Genomic DNA, 19741 nt, shown 5'->3' with positions numbered 1-19741 from the left:
GGAGTGCCGGACGCGCCGGGTGCGGGCTCTGCCTGCCGGGGACTCCCACGGGAAATGGGAGAGGGACCGGCATCTCGGGCTGTGGCACTAGCCCTGGTGGCTGGGGCTGCCTGGCCTCGCCGGTGAACAAGGGCGCGGCGAGCTGGCCACTGTGGGGCCCTGACCAGTAAAGAAACACGCAGCCAGGGACAGAAGGGGGCAGAGTGTTCTGCTAGGGCCCCCCTTTCATAGAGCCCCGAGGAGGCATCGAGTCCAGCCCCTGCCCAAGGCAGGACCAACCCAACTCAATCAGCCCAGCCAGGGCTTGGTGAAGCCGAGACTTAAACACTCTAGGGATGGAGACTCCACCCCCTCCCTAGGGAACCCAGCCCAGGGCTTCACCACCCTCCTAGGGAAAGTTTTTCCTAATATCCAACCTAGATCTCCCCCACTGCAACTTGAGCCTATTGCTCCTCATTCTGCCATCCGCCCCCTCTGAGAACAGCCTCTCTCCAGCCTCTTTGGAATCCCCCTGCAGGGAGCTGCAGGCTGCTCTCAAATCCCCCCTCGCTCTTCTCTTCTGCAGACTAAACAAGCCCAAATCCCTCAGCCTCTCCTCATAGGTCGTGTGCTCCAGCCCCCCTCTGGCCCCTCCAATTCTCCTTTCTTCCTTCTCCAGTTACTCTCCCCTCGCGGCTGGAAGAAAGACGCTACTTGCTGGGGCTGGGCTATCTGCCCTGTTGCACCCCCCCTTCCCAGGGGCCGTGGCCAGGTCGCTGCCCACGTAACTGGGCCTTGTCTCTAGCAGTCTGCCCAGCTGTCCCCACCGGCAGAGCAAGGCGGCCAGGGAGCCTCCCAGCCACGCTCTCCGCCTGTTCTCCTCGCTGCGGCGGGCGTCCCGGCTGGCTTTCTGAGCTCTCAGCAGCACTCCCCACGCCCTGCTGGGGGCTGGCCGGAGGGCCTCACCTGCGGGGCTGAGCTGGATTGCTGCTTTTGAACGGCTCCAGCGTCTTCCTGCTCACGAGGTCCTGGCGTGCTTTGGGGTGGCTGCAGGGTGTCTCCCATGGGGTATCCCGCTTGCAGGAGCTCGTGTAAGACCCTCCCGTTCAGTGTTGCTGGGGAAGGTACTAAAATGTCCCGGGCAGTAATACTGCAGGGTTGCACCTCCCAAACCCGGCACTCTCTGGTCCGACAGAACCATGGATGTTCCCGGACCAGAGAGCCCTGGGAGTCCAGTGGCAGGAGGGCCAGCATCCGGCAGCGGGGTCAGCAGCTCGGCTGGGCCACAGGTAGTTGGGGCCAGTGGCAGGAGGGCTGGCTGGGGGGCTGGTGGCATTGACCTCCGCAGTCCGGCACATTCCCTCATTCGGGCCCCAAGAGTGCCGGACCGGGGGGTGCAGCCTGTAGCACTTCTGGGTTGTGATGTCCGGCAGCTCTGACCTGTTCTTATGGGTTGCAGATGGCACGGATTTTCTTAGTTTCTGAGCAAGTTTTGGGTGCTTAATCTGGACAGGCATAGGGTCCGTATGATCAGCTCTTTCAGGAGGGTTCAGCTGAGCCCTTCTGAAAATCTGGCCCGCAGTGGGTCGGGGAAAGAGTAAGAAGTGGAGGAGGGGTGTGATCCCATGGGCATCAGCAAGGGAGGTCTCTTCTCTCTGTTCCGAAGCAGTTCACGGCTGAGCGTCAGATCCAGGTTTCCTCCTGGAACCCCTGGTGCTGTTGGCACCCTTTCCTTGCTTGTACCAGGCCGATTCCTCTCGGATTGAGTGTCAACGCTCTCCTCCGGGCCCCAGGGGCTCCTAGGCCAGGTATTGCGTTTCACGGGAACGTTCTCCAGGGCTGAGCTCACTCCCGCTAACGGCGAGTTGTCTGGGTACTAAGTGTTCTTCTTGGAAAGTCTTAATCTCTGGAATTTGCTTCCTGCCCTGGTCTGGCCCAGTCTCTTTGTTAGCCTTCAGGGCAGGGTGCCCAGTTCTCTTCCCAGGTTCTGGGGGGGGGGGAGATGGAAGTTGATTGCTCAGTTTCGAGGAACATTTTTTCTCTTGCTGTGCACACGTGCACCCCAAAATTGGGAGTATTTTGTGAAATAAACAATCCCAGCCTGTCTGGTTCCTAGGAAAGTCCCATGTATCTTATTCACATTCGTGTTCTCGCAAGACCCTAACCCTAACGGTCTGCCCGCCTGGAGCAGGACTTGCTCTGTCTACGCAGGGTGGTTGGCTGGTGCTCTAGGGCAGTGTTTCTTAAACTTTTTAAGACCGAGGAACACCAAAGAATAATTTTTTTTATGGGGAACACCAAGGATTTTTTTGTTGAGCAAAAAAAATCCACCAAAAAAAAGGAGGCTTGTCCCTTTAAGGGTGGCCATTTTGAATTCTGTTCTCTCTGCGGCACACCTCCAATGTGCCCAGGAATACACTTTAAGAAACGTTGCTGTAGGGACTTAGGGTTGGGCTTGCAAAGACGCCTACAAGAGTTAGTTCTCCATCTCCTCTTCCCCAGCTCTCTGATGAGAGCTAGTCACAGCACACAGCACTAGCCGGTCTGCTCCCTCAGAGTGACTGCAGGGCTGCAGGATTACCCCAACGCTGAGCACCTTTGAAAGTCCCTTGCTCTGCTTTTAGTGTCACAAATGGCCCCCCCTCCCCATCCAGCTGGGTTTACAGTGTGGCCCCAGCCACGCAGGGTGCTCATTCTCCTGCCTTTCTGCTCCACCTGTGACATCCGTGGATGCGAGCGGGCCTCTTCCCGTTGACTTTTCTGGGCTTTGGCTCAGATCTAACATGCGATGACACATATGCCAAAGTTCCCCTTCGGCTGTGCCAAATAACCAGCTTAAAGTGATTCTGACATCAGTCACCCTGAAACACTCTGAGCCATGTCCGCAGCTGGGACATACCAACATGCCCAGGAATTCTCCCCTCGTGCCGTCGCCGGAGCACGCCAAGCAGCATGGGGGACGTTCCATTCCAGTGGCAACCGGGCGGGGGCTGCAGTAACCGTCTCTGTCATCCTGTTCCGAGAACATCGACTTCCCCACAACGGGCCCATCTTGTCCCACGGCTTTGTTCTGGTTTTACGTGAGCTCCCTGCCTGTCTCTCTGGGATTCGACCACTTTCTCCTCGACTCGGATTCCAAGAATCAAGAGCCACAAGGGATAAATGAGTCCAGCCGCACACATGTATACAAAAGGGTATTTAGACCAATCAACTAATTGAATAACGATGAAGTGGGTTTTACCCCTGAATTTCATGATCTGATGTATTTATTAGACTCTAGGCGCCGCAGGCCTGCTCTCTTAATTCAATGAAGCTAAGTTTATCCATGCGACGCAGCCCATGTAATTATAACTTCATGCAGACTCACTTGCGCTGGCTCTGACCTGCGTGCCGTTGAGTCGTGTCGAGATCTCGCAGCAGCACTCGGGGGATGGCTTCAGCACCCAGGTCCAAACATCCCCCTTCTACTGCAGCCAGTCAGGGCAGCACAGGACAAGGAAGAAAACTGGCAGCATGTAACCTCTAGAAGGAGAAGGTGGCCAGCTCAGGTATCCCCCATTCCTGTAGAGGTAAGTAACCGCTTTCAGGCTCTCTCCACAGCCACTGCGGTGGAGAATGCTTTGGCAGGGACCTCTCAGGGAAGAAATCAGAAGGAAATACCATCTACCGGAAGGCATGGGATGCGCAGTCCTAGGGATGGGGGTTCCACGACCACCACCCCCAAAAGAAGACGGGTGGTGGTGATGCTCAGGGACTCCCTCCTAAGAGGGACTGAGTCATCCATCTGCCGTCCAGACCTGCAATCTCGAGAAGCATGCTGCTTACTGGGAGCTCACATTCAGGATGTGACCAAGAGTCTTCTGAAAGTGATTAAACCTTCGGATCACTACCCCTTCCTGCTTCTCCATTTAGGAACTAACGATACGACCAAGAATGACCCTGAGCGGGTCACAGCAGATTATGTAGCGCTGGGAAGAAGGATCAAAGAATTTGAAGCGCAAGTGGTGTTCTCTCGTTCATCCTTCCGGTTGAAGGAAAAGGCCCAGGTAGGGATCGTTGAATTGAGGAAATAAATGTGCGGTTGCGTGGTGGTGTCGCAGAGGAGGCTTTGGTTTCTTCAACCATGGGACTCTGTTCTGGGCACAAGGATTGCTAGGAAGACATGGGATTACCAAGAGAGGAAGGAGTATGTTCGCGGGCAGGCTTGCAAATCTAGTGAGGAGGGCTTTAAACTAGGTTCGTTGGGGGACGGTGAACAAAGCCCTGAGGTAAGTGAGGAAGTCGGACACTGAAAAGAATCACAAGGAGGAACGAGCAACAAAGGAGGACCCCTGTTTCGTATGGAGAAGGCAGGGCAATCAACTGGTGATCTAAGGTGTCTGTACACCAATGCGAGAAGCCTGGGAAACAAACAGGAAGAATTAGAAGCCGTGGCCCAGTTAAAGAACTATGATTTGATTGGAATAACAGACTTGGTGGGATGACTCACATGACTGGAGTCCAATCCATCAGTACACAGACAATCCAGGAAGTTTTTGGAGAATGTTGGGGATAACTTCTTGGTACAAGTGTTGAAGGAACCAACCAGGGGCCATGTGCACCTTTACCTGCTGCTCACAAACAGGGAGGAATTAGTAGGGGAAGTAGAGGTGGGTGACAACCTAGGAAGCAGTGATCATGAGATGGTAGATTTCAGGATCCTGACCAAAGGAAGAAAGGAGAGTAGCAAAATACACACCCCGGACTTCAGAAGAGCAGACTTTGATTCCCTCAGAGAACTGATGGGCAGGATCCCCTGGGATGCTTATGTGAAGGGGAAAGGAAACAGGAGAGCTGGCAGTATTTTAAAGAAGCCTTATTAAAGGCACAGGAAGAAACCATCCCGATGCGCAGCAAGAAAAGCAAATATGGTAGGCGACCAGATTGGCTTACCAGGGACATCCTTGGTGAGTTTAAACACAAAAAGGAAGCTTACAAGAAGTGGAAACTTGGACAGATGACTAAGGAGTAGTATAAATATATTGCTCAAGAATGTAGGGGAGTTATCAGGAAGGTGAAAGCACAATTGGAATTGCAGCTAGCAAGGGATGCGAAGGATAACAAGGAAGGTTTCTACAGGCATGTTAGTAATAAGAGGGTAATCAGAGAGGGTGTGGGGCCCTTACTGGATGAGGGAGGTAACCTAGTGACAGATGATGTGGGAAAAGCTGAAGTACTCAATGCTTTCTTTGCCTCTGTCTTCACGGACAAGGTCAGCTCCCAGACAAATGCACTAGGCAACGCAGTATGGGAAGGAGGTGGACAGCCCTTGGTGGGGAAAGAACAAGTTAGGAATGATTTAGAAAAGCTAAACATATACAAATCCATGGGCCTGGATTAAATGCATCCGAGGGTACTGAGGGAGTTGGCAAATGCCATTGTGGAACCTTTGGCCATTATCTTTGAAAACTCGTGGAGATCGGGAGAGATCCCAGATGACTGGAAAAAGGCAAATGTAGTGCCCATCTTTAAAAAAGGGAAAAAGGACAATCCAGGGAACTACAGACCAGTCAGCCTTACCTCAGTCCCTGGAAAAAATCATGGAGGGGATCCTCAAGGAATCCATTTTGAAGCACTTGGAAGAAGGGAAAGTGATCAGGAATAGTCAACATGGATTCACGAAGGGCGAGTCCTGCCTGACCAATCTGATTAGCTTCTATGATGAGGTAACTGGTTCTGTGGACGTGGGAAAGTCAGTGGATGTGATCTACCTTGACTTTAGCAAAGCTTTGGATATGGTCTCCCACAATATTCTTGCCAGCAAGTTAAGGGAGTATGGATTGGATACATGGACTGTGTGGATAGAAAGCTGGCTAGACTGTTGGGCCCAACAGGTAGTGATCAACGGCTCGATGTCAGGTTGGCTGTTGGTTTCTAGCTGAGTGCCCCAAGGATCAGTTCTTGGACTGGTTTTGTTCAACATCCTTGTTAATGACCTGGATGAGGGGATGGATTGCACCCTCAGCAAGTTTGCAGATGACACTAAGCTAGGGGGAGAGGTAGATACGCTGGAGGGCAGGGAAGGGTCCAGAGTGACCTGGGCAGACTAGAGGATTGGGCCAAAAGAAAACTGATGAGGTTCAACAAGGACAAGTGTAGAGTCCTGCACTTGAGAGGGAAGAATCCCAAGTATTGGTACAGGCTGGGGATTGAATGGCTAAGTAGCAGTTCTGCAGAAAAGAACCTGGGGATTACAGTGGATGAGAAGCTGGAGATGAGTCAACAGGGCGCCCTTGTAGCCAAGAAGGCTAATGGCATATTAGGTTGCATTAAGAGGAGCATTGCCAGCAGATCCAGAGAAGTGATTATTCCCCTTTATTCAGCACTGGTGAGGCCACATCTGGAGTATTGTGTCCAGTTCTGGGCCCCCCACTACGGAAAGGGTCCAGCGGAGGCAACCAAAATGATTAGGGGGCTGGAGCACATGACCTATGAGGAGAGACTGAGGGATTTGGGTTTGTTTACTCTGCAGAAGCGAAGAGTGGGGGGGGGAGGGTTGATCGCAGCCTTCAATTTCCTGAAGGGAGGCTCCAAAGAGGCTGGAGAGAGGCTGTTCTCAGTGGTGACAGGTGGCAGAACAAGGAGCAATGGGCTCAAGTTGTGGTGGGAGAGGTCCAGGTTGGATATTAGGAAAAACTATTTCCCTAGGAGGGTGGGGAAGCACTGGGCTGGGTTGATTTAGTTGGGATTGGTCCTGCCTTGGGCAGGGGGCTGGACTTGATGACTCCTGAGGTCTCTTCCAGCCCTGGGGTTCTATGATTCTAAAGGAAGAGGAAGTCTCATCTCTCCCCAGCACAGCTGGGACTAACAGCTGGACCCCGGTGCATGGTAGGAGCCACCCAGCTGGGCCACCTTCTCCCTCCCCCCCCAAGAGCGAGATTTCCCGGGGGAGCTCTGATGTCACGGTCCGTGGTGCATGCGAGTCGTGGGGGTGATACCGGGGCCCAGCTGAGCGATATTTAGGCTGCAGCTGGAGTGCTGTGTCCAAATGTGGCCACCGCTGCACAGAAGGGGTGTGGAGAGACTGGCCAGGAGCCAGAGATGAGTGAGGAGGCCGATCAAAGGCTGGAACACAAGCCGTAGGAGCAAGGGCCGCAGGAACGGGCTGTGCTCAGCTTGGAGAAGAGAGACCCACGAGGACCCGCGAGCGGCCCACACACACTTAAAAGGCTGCCATTAAGACGAGGGAGAGACGTTCTCGCCCGCGGCCGAGGGCAGCAGGTTCAAACGACAGCCCAGCAGGTTCGGATTAAATCCCGGGGCTGGATCCCTGGCTGCCTACAGGCAGCACGGACGCTCGGAGAGCCGTCTCCCTGGGGGGTTGGAGGCCGCAAGGCGGGCTGGACTAGAGCTTTGTGCTCGCGCCTGACCCTGTGGCTCCTCTGGGCAAAAGGAGGTCGGCCTGCGGCCAGCATTGCTTTCCTGGGCGCGGGGGGGCGACCCAGAGAGTGGGACCCCAGGTGCCCGTCTGTCACGGCTCACAGGTGGTGCCCACTCGGCTCCTGGGCGGACCCCCACCCTCTAGTGCGGCAGCCCCTCCTCCAGCGGCGGTGAGACAGCCTTTCCCAGGGCCCACTCCAGTGCGGTGACCCTCTCTCGGGGGGACCCTCTCACCCGGGGACTGCCCCTCGCCTCCAGGACGGCGCCTCTCAGGGCCTCCTGCCTCCGCCGTGAGCCCCTCGGGGGTCCCCTCCCTCTGGCCCCCGGGGCCTCCCCTCCCACAAGGTACGGTGCCCCTTGCCAGCGCCCAACAGGACGGGCTATGGAGCTTTGAATTCAGCAAAGGATCCCTCAGGCCAGTCGCCTGGGCCCTCAGCCGGCTGCGGGAGCCTGACGTGTGGGCTGAGTCCTGCCTGCTCTGCTCTCGGTCCCCAAAACAGCCCCCGTCTCGCAGCAGAGCTCCCAATACCCCCGCAACAGCCCCTCCCCCGGCCAGTGTCTTCTCCCCAGGCAACAGGGCTGCCTGGGCCCCTCTCCTCCCCTCCCTCCCCGTCCAATGTTCTCCCCTCGCTGGGACCCGTTGGGCCGGTCGCCGGGGTCTCCCCTCTGCAGCCCCTTGTCTGGCCGTGTCCTCTGAGCAGGGCCGGGGGCACCAGACACACGGCTCCAGCTCTGGGCTGTTCCCTGACACAACAGACGCCCCCCCCCTTGTCACCTTGAACCTCTAACAACCGGGCACTGCGCCCCCCTTTGAGCCCCCAAAGCTCCCCACTGCCTCACACCGTCTCCCTCACCTCCTTGTTCCATTGCCCTTCGTCTTCCTGGCCCGCTGACCCTCTTCCTGGGGGACATCGCTCTCTGTCCCTCTCCCCACCCGCTTTCCCTTCTTCCCCCTCTCCTTTTCGTTGGCCTACAGGCAAAGGGAGGCCAGGAAGCTGCCTTACCACAGGGTGCTCCCGGGTTGGGAGGAAGGGCAGGACCGAACAGGGTTTGCTGTGGATGTCGGGGCGGGGGGAGGAAGGTGCATCATGGGAGGTTGGAGGCGTGTCCCGTTCCCCCCGCGGCAGTGTGCGTCCCCAGGAAGCATTGCAAGCCCAGCCCAGCCCCGTGGCTATTGCGCTGTGGGATAGCCGTTCCCGGTGCCCAGCGCGCTGCAGCGCAAGCCCCAGCGTCCTAGCGAGCACGCCCGGCTGACCTGACTATTGGGGGCTGTCGGCTTGTCACCTGCACTTCATAGAGTAGCCGTGGGGCGCGTCCGCCAGCCAGAGGGGATGCCGTGGACACCCAGCCCAGCACCGGGTGGCTAAGGACACTGCCCCACCCCTTAGCTTAGGGTGCTGCTGAGCGACCGTCTCATGGTGGTGACGGTGACGTTGCAGCCCTGGGGAGGGGAGACCCCCCCCCCCCAGCCCTCGGTGTGGCCTGCGCAGCGAGACCCTCAGGCAGAGCAGAAGGGAGAGACCGTCACAGGCATCTCTGCTTTGCTGGGGCGCTCTGAGCCTGCGTCTCCTTCCTGCCCCCCGTGACTCTCCACTGTCCCCTCCCCACCCCCCAGATTGGCAACGTCGTCTTCATCGTCTTCGTCAGCTACTTCGGCAGCCGGGTTCACCGCCCCCGGGTTATCGGCCTGGGGGGGCTGCTGCTGGCCCTGGGGGCTTTCCTGGTGACCCTGCCACACTTCCTCTCGGAGCCGTACGAGATTGCCCATATTAGCACTGGTAAGTGGCTTGATCCCCCCCCCCCGGGGGCATGTGGCACTCTGCCCCGCTGGCTGGGGCAGCTGGGTCCCCGGCTGGACGCTGGCCCTCCCCGCCCTTTGGGGCACTGCGGTGCTGCCGGCCGCCGGAGCGCAGAGCCTGAGACTGGCCCCCGAAGCCCTCGCTTGCAAAGCTCCCCGCATGGGCGCTCCCGGTTGGAACAGGAACCTTAATGCATCCGTCTCCACAGGCCCGTCCCTGCAGGGCCCACCACTGCTTCACCGCTGCCCCTCTCCAAGCCGGGTTTATGGGGAGCTGGGCGGCAGCAGGGGGCGCCACCTGCGCTCACCACGACATCGAGAGGGGGTGCGGCCCGGCAGCCTGCTCTGGCCTCCCTGCCCACGGTGCCGCGCTTCTCCACGGCAAGGGAAGTGGCACGTCCAGGGGCCGGGCGCCCCGCCGAGCACGGCGGGTGGGGAGAGCAGCCGGTCGGGTCGCTCCGGCTCTTGCCGACGTGGTGAGTGCCGGGGGAGCTCTGCCGCCGCCCTGCGCTAGGCCTGTCCATAGGGCGCTTGAGGTGGCTGCTGTGGGGCCCAGCCCCCCTTGAGCCGGGCGGCGGCTGCGGAAGGCCTTGCCGATGGGGCTCGGTTTGGCGTGTGCGCCGGGCCGGCGTAGGGCCCTGCCGCGGCTGTTGCACACGTAGTGCCTGGCAACGGTGAGCGCCTTCCCCTGGCTCCCCGCCCACCCTGGGGAGTGTGTGTGCAGCCCGGGCCTGCTGTGCCGTGCCGTGGGGCTAGGGAAAGGCGCTTCGGGGAGGTTCCTCCGGAGCGACCGGGCCTGCGTCCCAGAGCAGCACCACTGCCGGAGCTGGGTCCCTGGGCCGCGCTCACAGCTATCCCAGAATGCACAGCAGGCCCCCCCCAAGGTCCGGCCCCTGCTTTGGCTGGGATTCGGAGCAATTCCCAAACTGCGTAGGCACAGAGGTGTGCAGGCTGTTTGAAGTCTCCAGGCCCCTAACTCCCATGGGAGCAGGCGCGTCGTCTACACGCCCTTCCCCCTCTCCCTGTGGGCCTTTCGCAGAGCTGCCCTTTCGGCGTAAGACCGAACCTGCGTCCTGGGGCTGGCAGAGCCGACCAGCCAGGGGCCGCCGCAGGGCGTTGCTAGCTCACTCCCGGGTGGGTGGTTTGAAATCCGCCTCGGCGGCCGCACCGGTGGGCCTGGGGAGGGAACAGGGGAGAGGCGTGGCTGGGAGAGCAAGTTCCAAATCCCCCGGAAGCGAATGCAGACTCCAGCTGCCTTCAGGGGAGAGGAGGGAAGAGGGTGGCTCTGGCTATAAGGGGACGCTGTCAAAGCAGCGCCCAGGGGTTCAACCTCTCCACGGGCCATGCTAGCCACGTCCTCATTCTCCCAGCCCCACCAGTCCCCGCTGCTCGGCTCAGAAGCTTAGCTGCCGCCTGGTCCCCAGGCCCTGGCTGTTCACGAGCTCTGGATGACGCCAAGGCAGGTGGAAGTAATTTAATCTTCGGGGTGTCTCATGCGAGCAGCCTTCCCCCACGCTGCCTGGCCCTGGGCATGGCAGGGATGCATTGTACGTTTAAGTTCACTAAATACGATCCGTGTGCTGGCTGCCTTTGAGTGGCAGGAACGCAGAACGCTGAACAGACGAGAAATAGCAACGTCGTGGGTCTGGCCCGTATTTCTGTGCAACCAGCTTGACTTGGCCGAATGGGATTTGGCGTGAGATAATTCTCGCTGCGGTCGTGCTGCTTCTGCTTTTCTTTAGAGCAAAAATCGCCAGCGGTTCAGGAGTCTCCGTCATCCCGAAAGAACACGCCGCTCGCGTTGAAGCGCTGCTTGTAATGGCTTGCAGAAGGATTTTTGTGGGGAGGTGCAGTCCTGTTACGCCAGCGAAACCCATAATCACCTGACAGACATGTGTTTCTGTTTTGGTGAAATTGGCTCCTACGACGGGAAAGCCGCAGCGGCGTTCTCGTAACTCAAAGGGGTCGCTGGGAATGTTGGAACCGTTGGGGCGAGCAAGGAACGGGACGGCAGCGAGCTAGTGAATAAATGCCCCAAAGTCATCGCGTGTCATCGAGGGTGACTTTCCGCTCCGCTGGCTACAGATCCCCACCCCTGCCCCCACGTAGCCAGCATTATTGTAAATGGAGCCTGCAAAGGAATTCAGTATCCCCCCCTTGCAGAGTTACCCGTCCCTCCCTAGAGCAACGCTTGTGAGCTCTCTCCCCGGAGCCGTGCTGGTCCACCTCTAATCAGACCGGTCCCTGCTCAGCCTCCTTTCCGTGCTGAGCCCTGGAACTGACGCCCGGATGGGAGGCCGAGGCTGACAGATGCTGATTAGAACGAGGATGTTCCCGGTTCTAGCTGAACGCCAGCACCCAAGCATGTGTGACGGGCGAGGGAGTGTTGTGGGCCTCCGTGGGCAGCGTGCCCCCCATTGCCCGTGGCATTGTGCCGTGGGGTGAGTGCCCACCGGGTGTGGCATTTCTCTTCCTGAGCATGTGGTCGGCCTGCTTGGCAAGTGCCAACCCAGCGCAGTGATCTCAGCCCGGGTGTCTCGCTGGGCTGTCACCGCTCGTCCGCCGCCACCTCTCCGAAAGCTCCCCGTTACGCCCGCAGTGACACCCGCACAGACAGGCTGCCCCGAGGCACCTGGTGGCCAGAGGGCGGAGCAGCAGGTTGCAATGCTCCATTTGTAACGCGCCTGCCTTCTGCTTCCAGATAACAAGAGCAACATCGACGCCCATCTCTGCCAGCAAGGAGGCATGTTTATGTGTCCCAACACCACCCAGGACCCCCACAAAGAGGCCACCAGCATGTGGGCAATGATGGTGGTAGCCCAGCTGCTGGCTGGCATCGGGACCGTTCCCATTCAGCCCTTTGGGATCTCCTACGTGGACGACTTTGCTTCGGCCAACAATTCTGCGCTGTACATTGGTGAGTACCAGGCTTCTGCTGCTAGCAACACCCTGACACAACACCCTGACACAACACCCTGGCTGTGTCTCCGATACGTGTGGTGGAACATGCCGGAAGTGGCTGCTCGCTTCTTATTGACGCCCTCCCTTTCCCGGTGCAGTTGGTCCCTGCTCCCTGACTCGGATCTGATTCACGTGGGGGAGATCTGATTCGGATCTGATTCAGCCGCTGGGAGGCAGCAGGTTTCTGTATTTCAGTCGGCCAGGCTGTCGCGTTGCCGGGTTTCAGACCACACCCGGCTTTAAATGGTGGCGACAATTTAAAAATATTAATCCTGTTAAAAATCCAGTTCGGCTGAAGATGGCAATCTCCGTTCTTGGCTGCAGCATTGCCCTGTGTGGCTACATTGGGATAGTGCCGGCGTGGCAAAGGACAGATCTCTTTAGCTAACAGTAAATGTATTTAATTACATTTTGAACTAGAAGATTTACCCGATGCTGCTCGGGTCCTTAACTCTATTTTGCTTTTCTTCACTGAAATCATTGCGGGGGGGCTGAGGGTTCATTACGCAGGCTGCCCCCGGGGAGAGAGGACTAACCAGCCCTCTCTCACCGCAGCAGCTTGGGGCCAGGCGAGAAGCACCTCTCTGTGGCTGCTGCAGCTGTGGGAGGAGGGGGGAGTGTCCCCTAGCTGGGGAGGGACAAGCAGACAGACACACAGACAAACTCTCCCAAAAATATAGTAAGTAGCTGTCCCTTTCTCCAGCCCTGCCCTCTGCTGCCCCAGTGGGGTTGTAGCTGTCCCAGCACCATCTCTGTCTCCTTGCTGCCCCCCTGTGGCCATTATATAGTATAACAGTCCCTGCTAGCAGACCTCCCGCTTTCCGTGTTATGAGCAACAGTTGCATTCCAGGCACATCCCATTGTCCTGGTACAACCAAGCCCTTATCTCGCTTTAAGTTATGATAAGAGGAAGTTGCCTGCTGAATTTGGTGGTCTCTGCTCTTCTAATTTACGAGGAGCTCTTGGACAGACAGACAGACTCTCTCAAATATGTAGTAGATGATTAAATATTAGCTGATTGTGGTAAATCAATGGGTGGTAAAAAATGTAGCCTTAATGCCAGGAAGAGAAAAGTGAAACCCATTAAACCAGAGTTAAATAACAAGGATACAACGCTTCAATTAACGCAAGCCATTTTTATACGTATTATAAAAATTAGACACACATTTTGGGCAGTACTCCAAAACATCTTGGACTTGCGGTAATTGAAAGGAGACGCCCCATTTGGGACAAGCGTGTCGAATGCAACAATTGCTAAAACTACTCCCCCCCCCCCCCCATGCTATTTCTGATCCTTGACAAGGGGCAGGTCTATGCTACCGCAGGTGCCCGCTGGCCTGGACGCAGGGTGATGCTCCTGGCTGCAATGGTGGGTGAGCAGCCCCCACCGTGGTGAAATCGTTCTATGAACTGACCTAGCCCCACCCGGGAGGCCTCTCCCTCCGGGGAAAGGATGGGCTGCTCCTCTGGGACATAGCCGGGGTTCTTGGAGGTAGCACGTGCACTGGCTGCCGATGCTCTCTGGCCTAGACAGAGGCCTGGCTGAAAATTTTCCATCAAACCTGATTTTCAGTAGAAAATTGGGCTTTCGACTAAGTGCTGTTCCCCATCACCCAGCCTGCTGCCGGCGGGACCCGTCCCTGCCTCATCAAGCCGGCTAAGTGCCAGGAAACTGAAATACTTAGATTAAAAATGGCACCTAATGGCTCTCGACGCTCAAGTGCCATCCGCTCCCATCCTTCTCTCGACCGAGCGCTCGCCGGGCTGCCACGCCGCGCTGCACCGTGGCCTCCGCTGTGGGGTAACTGCCGCTCGCCAAGAGGGAAGGAAGCAGTGCATTGTGGGAGAAGCCCCCTGGCCACCCAGCCCCGCCCATAGATTAATATGGGAGCATGTGGTGCCCAAAAAATGTTTTGGTTTTCTATATTTTGTCCCCCCAAAACCCCCAACATTTTCCAGGGGGGAAATCCAACCAGCTGTAGTAGGCATTTTTATCCCCAAGCCTGAGCAACCAGGGAGTGACTCTGCCCCCAATGGATGGCGCCCCGCTGTCCCAGCGGCCCTGGGGCGGAGTGATTTGGGGGTACCCCTTGCACATGGCACTTTGTAAAGAAGCCACAAGCCGAATTTCCACCTCTGCTGGGTTCTCATGCCCCCGCTCACGCCCCGTGTAGCACCGAGCAGCCCTTCGCTGCGATGCTCCTTCGCGGCAAGGCAACGCCCCCTTGGCCCTGAGTAGCGGGCCGCCCCCTGCGCTTGGGGCTGGCTCGCGATGCCGGCCGGGCGTGGCCGAGGGAAGGGCCGGAGGGACTGGCAGCGGTCCAGGCCGCAGGGGTATCCAGCACAAACACACACGTCGGAGCCTGGGGCTCAGTTTCCTCTCTGAAATTGTCATGCCCCTTGAGAGGGGGGTGGGGGTGGGGGTGGCTCCCGCCTGCTGTTTCCTGTGGATTTGCTAACTCCCAGCAGATTTCCCCGCGCTGCTCGGGTCCTTCGCTCGACTCAGCTCTGCCCCTTCCCTGTGTGACTCCTCGCTCTGAGCTGGGTGGGGAGGGGGGCCCGGGGTGCAGGCTGCCCGGGGAGAGAGGCCCCTCCAGGGGATGGACTGGGATTGCGGCTCAGGAAGCCGGCGGGTGAAAGGGGCTGGCTGGGGGCTCCTGCCCATCTGGGACTGCCCCAGCCCTGAGCGTCCCACCCCCAGGGCCCCCTTATGGGGCAGGGGGCTGACGCTTCACCTCCCCCCCTGCGATTTGTTGGGGACATGGCTGGCTGGTCCCCTTCGTCAGGGAGTGGGGGAAAGTGCCCAGGCGGCTGCATTCCTCCCTCTGGCTGGGCAGCGCAGGGGCAGATGAACCTGGACCAGCCCCAGCGGGGGACATGCACCCTCCCCCTGCTCTGCCTGCTGGAGCTACAGCAGCCACGGAGAGGTGCCTCTCCCCTGGTCCCAGGTTGCTGGGGTCGGCCTCTCTCCCGGGGCAGCCTGCCCCCTGCCCCCCTGCCCTCCAGCCCACCCCAGGGCAACGATTCAAAGGAGGCAGGGGCAGGTTCATGCTGTTTCCCACAAATCAAAATGACGAGTTCCGGACCGAGCCGCTCGGGTCAGCCTGGCAGCTCCTAGAAGAGCAAGTCCGTCTCCTAGGGCCCTCCCGCCGCTCGGGATCCACGTTGGCAGGAAATCCTCCGGCTGCTGCCCTGAGAGCAGTGACCGGCAGACACCTGCCCGGAGGCCCCACCTCCACAAAGCACGCCCCCGGCTGCTCCAGCCGGCTCCGGCCATGGGCCCGGGGGCCCTGCTTAAGGCTCAGCTGGTGCCCAGGTGCTGGGTTGCAGAGGGCTGGGGAAGTGCTGTGCCGAGCGGCCCGGGGTGTCCAATCCCACGCCCCCACGCTGTGCCGCTACAGAGTGCCTCACTCCCCTGGGTGTCCGTGAAAGCGGGGTGCCCAAATCCCTTCGAGTGGTTCTGAAGCAGTAGCCACTAATGCGAGCTAGCCACACGCGACCGGCCACGTGGCCACCTGTGGCTAGCGGCTCGCGTGCTGGAACCGTGGCCCTGGAGAATCGGTGGCCGGCAGACCCCCGGGTACGGTTGCAGTCTGGCTCGCTGACCCGGCCGGGCACTGAGGGCCCTTGGCTGCGGGAGCCTGCAGTGGGGGGAGCGTGTACAGCCCCACGCAGTGACCACGGGGCCCGGCGAGGCTCCGGGCAGCATTAAGCATTGGCGGTAGCAGCAGGGGCTCCACGGGCCTCGCTTGTCACGGGGGGGACGGGCTCTTGCTCCCTCCGGCGCGTGGGGCAGTGGCGGGGGCGCTGATTATCGGCCAGCCGGTGAGAGCGGAGTCTCGCCTGCGCGGAGACACCCGTCCTGGGCCCCCGGAGCTCCGTGCCGGGCCGCTGCCACTCACCCAGCTGCTCTCGCTTGCAGCCATCCTGTTTGCCATCGCCGTCTTCGGCCCGGCGTTCGGCTACCTGCTGGGCTCCGTGGTGCTGCGGCTCTACGTGGACATCGGGAGACCGGCCGCCAGTGAGTATCCGCCGTGGCACTGGACTTAAGGCCCCTCTCGGCGGGGGGCAGGTAAAGGCCCCACCGCGCCTCGGGAAACCCACTGGCAGTTGCAAGGGCTGGGCCGGAAGAGCCCCACAGAACAGGGGGCTGCCCGCTAGATGCTCTGCCTGGGGAACACGGCGAGATCGCCAGCACGTTTCAGGACTGGAGAGGGCAGCAAGGCCAGGCTCCTGCCCCCATGGCAGGGCCTAGCCGCACCTAGGGCCAGGTGTGCTGGCAGGCGAAGGGCAGAGGGAGCCACGGCCCAGCTGTGGCTTGGAGCGGCTCTGGGCAGCAGGACGGACGGCATCTGTCCCTTGGGAAGGCTCAGGAGCGAAGGGGCTGCTTGCATGGCGCTCCAATGCGCTTCGGACAGGCCAGGCCCACTTGCTTGGCTTGGACTATGGGAGAGTGCCGAGTGCCGGCCCTCTGAGCGCTGCGCTCTGCCCCACCCGCTCCCCCAGTCTGCTGGGCCAGAGCTCTTGGGGGCCGGGAGCGGGTCAGTGCAGGGCCTGGCAGGGGGGCACCGTGAGATGCCACGGCTGGGGATGAGCTGAGACGTGTGGCAGCAGGCTGGGGACGTCCGCCCGCTAGGGCCCTTCGCGCAGGGCGCTGCACAAACCCAGCTGGGGCCGGCGGGGCTGGGGCTCGCGCACACGCTCCCGTGAGCCCTGCAGCCAGCCAGGCCCCTGCTTGAGAGATGCCAGCAGCAGCGAAGCACAGGTAGAGCCAGCGCCCAGCTTGTCCCCCGCTTCCCTCCCCCACAGGAGGGGCTGCTAGCCAGTGCACCCCGCCCCATCCTGAGCGTGGCTTTTCCTGCCTGGCCCCGGCCAGGCCCCGGCCAGGTGATGAGGGAGACGACGAGCGGCGGTGGGAAGTGGCGGGAGAGCGAGGCCCCTCTCCGTAGAGACGGACGCCGTTCGCGTCCTCACCGCGGTCGCCCCGGGGGCATCAGGCCCTGGAACGGCTCGGCTGGCCCTGGCTTGTTCCGGCCGGGCATGGGCTCCCGGGTTACTCCTGGAGGGCGGGAAGTCTGGGCCGAGCCGCAAACACTTCTGCCGGTGCGGCCGTTTGTCCCTTCCCCGCTCGCCGAGGGGCTGCCGGGCCCCGTGCGCTTTCGCCCTGGGCTGCCGCGCTGCCGCCGCAGGAATGGCCCCCCGGTCCGCAGAAAAGGGGGGGCGCTTCGGAAATCGCTCTCATGAAGCCCCCGGGCGAGCAGAGGCGGCTGGGTCCCCCCTTGGGCGCAGCGATCCGCAGGGTGCCAAGCCTGGGAACAATGGGACAGATCCCCTCCAGGAAAACGGCTCCGGACATTTCCAGTCACCCCCTTGACTGTGCAGCCCCCTCCCCGTCCAGACGTGCCACCTCCCCCAGCCCGGGACTTTAACCCTTTCAGCCCCGGCTAGCTTCCTGGGAGGCACTCGGACTCCTGCCCGCCTAGACCCGCCCGTCCCTTTCCCGGCCTCCCAGGGCGGGGCTGTTCGGACACGGAGGCCTGGGGCAGGCCGTCCCCATCCGGTCGTGGTTCTTGGGGGGAGCGGTGGAGGGCTGAACCTGCACTGCTAGTGCGGGGCGCTGCACCCTTCCAACTGACGACCGAGGCTGCTTCCTTCCGTGCATGGGGACAGGCAGGGCCCCCGCCGGACTCCAGCCTTGGTGGGAGCTGCCACGGCCGGTCACCGGAGCAGAGCCGCTCTGGTGCAGGGCTCCTGGCCAGTCGGCCCTGGCCTCTCTGGGGCTGACGGGCTCCAGGCGTCGGCGTGAGGCGCCCCGGCCTGCTGCCTGCGTTCAGGGAGCGGTGGGTGGCTGCACGGACGGGTTTCTGCGTGGGCCCGGCCCTTCGGAACTAGCTCCCAGGAGGGAAGGGGGAGGAGTGGGGCAAGGCCCCGTAGGAGCAGCGTGGAAGCGGGTAGGGGCAGACCTTCGGCTGACCTAAGCTGGTGCCGCTGCTTCTACGTCAGTGGAGACTCCTGTGACTCCCCTGGCGCTACCCCGGGGGGTCTGGTCCTCAGTCGACTCAGCAGGAGGCTGCACGTCAACCTCCTTCCTCCTCCTGCCCCTAGGGAGGGGTGAACCGATCTCGCTGTGCTTTTATTCTGGGCCAAGAATGTGTGGAAATAAGAGCTACAGGTGGAACCTCTCATCCGGCACCCGCGGGCCCTGACGGTGCCGAGCCACAGAATTGGAACAGCTCAGAGCCCTGAGCGCCAGGGCTGGGGGCTGCAAACACCCTTGCAGGGCCCGCGGGAAAGCTGGCCACACCCACGCTACGTGGACATCCGGCGAACGCCAGTCACGCCGGAGCAGAGAGGTTCAACCTGTAGCTAGGACAGCCCCGTACGGGGATCAGACGTGGGGCCCTGTGACGAGCGTGCACGAGCCGAGCCCTGGTGAGCCGTGTCCATAGCGCAGCCCCCTCCGGGGACAGAGCCACGCTGTGCGAACGGCCATTGGATTGGGACTCCGGGTGACGCTGGCTCCTCGTGTTTCAGAGCTCGTGAATTTCACCCAACGGGACCCACGCTGGATCGGCGCCTGGTGGCTGGGACTGCTCATCTCCTCAGGCTGCCTGCTGCTCACCTCCATCCCCTACTTCTTCTTCCCGCGGTACATGATCAAAGGGCAGGTAAGAGCGGCATTGCGGGGCACGGGGACCAGGCGCGGTGGGTGGCCTGGAGACCGTTCCGACAGGGGCTTGTTCAAAGTGGCGCTGGGCAGCGGGCGCTGACTTCCGGTCAGAACTGCCCATTCCTCGGCAGGAAAGGGCCGGTTTGGACGAATTCGGGAATGGTTTGGGGGGAGAATGTTTGGAAATGGGAGGTGAAGTCAAAATCTCGGACCTTGAAATGGGCGGGCGGGCACCTCCGCCGGAGGGGGGGGGGGGATGAAATTGATGCTTGGCTCCGGCCGGTGGAATGACAGGACACCGCTGGCCGTGCCCAGCTGGCCCGGAGATGCACGTCTCCTTCTCCCGGGGCTCGTGGCTCGGCGCAGGTGGCTGGTTCTTGCAAGGGGGTGTCTAAGCCGTCGTGCTGCAGCCCGTGCCCCCGCAGCCTCTCTGGGGCAGTGCCAGGGACGTGCCCGGCCCGGATCGCTCCCCTGGAGAATGCTGTGTGCTCGGGCCGCTCAGTGCAAGCTGCTTCCCTCTGCTGTCCCAGGTGACGAGCGCCGAGGCTGACGTGCTGAAGAAGATGGAGAAGGGGAAGGCTGAAGAAGTCTCCCTGATCGATTTCATTAAAAGTAAAGGGCCCCCGTTGTGACGGTTCCCATTCACGGGGGGAGTGGCTAGTGGTGGGATCGGTGACGGGAGGGACCCCTGGGGCGGTGCTGGGTATCTTCCTGGCACTTTGCCGCCTACACGCCTCTGGCAGCATCCGGAGCCAAGGGACAAATCCCCCAAGGCGCCCAGGCCTCGCATTCAGAAATGACTTTAGTCTCCAGCTGCAAGATCAACACGCTGGGGACAATTTTCCAATGCGCCTAAGTGACTTAGGATCATGGGAAATTGTCCCCAGCGTGTTGATCTCGCCAAACTCTGCAGG

General features: G+C 60.4%; 1 protein-coding gene across 3 annotated transcripts in view; it reads left to right on the top strand.

The window, feature by feature from the left end:
- SLCO2A1 (solute carrier organic anion transporter family member 2A1) overlaps window positions 1-19741 on the top strand; it is a 43616-nt gene that overhangs the window by 13720 nt on the left and 10155 nt on the right. For 2 of the 3 annotated variants that reach the window (XM_075937217.1, XM_075937218.1), the window contains exons 3-7: window positions 9014-9176; window positions 11898-12113; window positions 16080-16178; window positions 18692-18825; window positions 19358-19439. In XM_075937217.1, coding sequence (XP_075793332.1) covers window positions 9014-9176; window positions 11898-12113; window positions 16080-16178; window positions 18692-18825; window positions 19358-19439 — 694 coding nt within the window. The remainder of the gene's footprint in view (window positions 1-9013; window positions 9177-11897; window positions 12114-16079; window positions 16179-18691; window positions 18826-19357; window positions 19440-19741) is intronic. The other variant, XM_075937219.1, reaches the window with a different exon arrangement.

This window comes from Pelodiscus sinensis, chromosome 10, assembly GCF_049634645.1.
Source record: "Pelodiscus sinensis isolate JC-2024 chromosome 10, ASM4963464v1, whole genome shotgun sequence".
Classification (NCBI taxonomy): domain Eukaryota; kingdom Metazoa; phylum Chordata; order Testudines; family Trionychidae; genus Pelodiscus; species Pelodiscus sinensis.
This window is presented reverse-complemented; position numbering and strand designations above follow the sequence as displayed.